The sequence below is a fragment of the Muntiacus reevesi genome, chromosome 2 (assembly GCF_963930625.1).
Source record: "Muntiacus reevesi chromosome 2, mMunRee1.1, whole genome shotgun sequence".
Classification (NCBI taxonomy): Eukaryota; Metazoa; Chordata; class Mammalia; order Artiodactyla; family Cervidae; genus Muntiacus; species Muntiacus reevesi.
The window spans coordinates 205,840,491-205,841,737 of record NC_089250.1 but is presented as its reverse complement, the minus strand read 5'-3'; the positions used below and the strand labels follow the sequence as shown (position 1 = coordinate 205,841,737).

The 1,247-nt window shown below is 44.7% G+C and overlaps 1 protein-coding gene across 1 annotated transcript; it reads left to right on the top strand.

Moving 5' to 3' along the window:
* The first annotated feature begins 278 nt into the window (after positions 1-278).
* On the top strand, positions 279-1,247 carry LOC136157396 (olfactory receptor 7A17-like). Its single transcript, XM_065919304.1, has one exon. The coding sequence runs from the start codon at positions 279-281 to the stop codon at positions 1,245-1,247; it is 969 nt and encodes a 322-aa protein (XP_065775376.1).

Below are 1,247 nucleotides of genomic sequence, written 5' to 3'. Positions count from 1 at the left end.
TGGGCACTCGATAGGTACTCCTCAAGTGCATGAAAGATATTCTCAGTAAAGCAGTAGAATTCGTGACTTCTTGGGGAAATTGCTGATATGTGACCAAAATTCCTAATCAGAGGTGAAATGGGAGACCCTCTAAAGAAGACAAACCCATACACAAAATATCAAAATTAACTTCTTGAGTGCACATATATATATTGTGACCTTGCAACCCAACGAGTACTGCCAGTTATGTGAAAATGAGTCATACTATTATCCTCTTCTCTATTAGTCCCCTTCATCACATGGAACCATGGAATCTTACAGGAGTTTCAGAATTTATTCTTCTGGGGTTTTCAAAGGAACCAGAATTACAGACACTCATATTTGTGATTTTCCTCTCCATGTACCTGATCACTGTGTTTGGAAATCTGCTCATCATCCTGGCCACTGTCTATGACTCCCACCTCCACACACCCATGTACTTCTTCCTCTCCAACCTGTCCTTCGCAGATATCTGTTTTACCACCACTACCGTCCCCAAGATGCTGGTGAACATCCAGACACAGAGCAAAGTCATAACCTATGCAGGTTGCATCACCCAGATGTACTTTTTCCTATTCTTTTCAGGGTTGGACATCTATCTTTTGACCGTGATGGCCTATGACAGGTTTGTGGCCATTTGCCATCCCCTGCATTACATGGTTATCATGAACCCCCGACTGTGTGGACTCCTGCTTCTGGTGACCTGGATTATAAGTGTCTTGCATTCATTGTTACAAAGCCTAATGGTGTTGCGACTGTCCTTCTGCACAGACGTGGAAATCCCCCACTTTTTCTGTGAACTCAATCAGATGGTCCAACTTGCCTGCTGTGACACCTTTCTTAACAACGTGGTGATGTATTTTGCAGCTGTGCTGCTGGCTGCCGGTCCCCTGGCTGCTATCCTTTTCTCATACTCGAAGATCATTTCCTCCATACGTGGGATCTCATCAGCTCAGGGGAAGCAAGCAGCGTTTTCCACCTGTGTGTCTCACCTCTCAATTGTCTCTTTATTTTTTTGTACAAGCCTAGGAGTGTACCTTAGCTCAGCTGTTACCCACAGATCACACTCAAGTGCAAAAGCTTCAGTGATGTATGCCGTGGTCACGCCCATGTTGAACCCCTTCATCTACAGTCTGAGGAATAAAGACATAAAAGGGGCTCTGAAAAGATTCCTGGGGATGGCAGTTATAAAAGGGACAGTGGTCACAGGGCTGAAGAGTTGCCTATGA

Bases quoted from the DNA above. Each gene is read 5' to 3' on its own strand.
- LOC136157396 (XM_065919304.1), top strand. From the start codon at position 279: ATGGAACCATGGAATCTTACAGGAGTTTCAGAATTTATTCTTCTGGGG.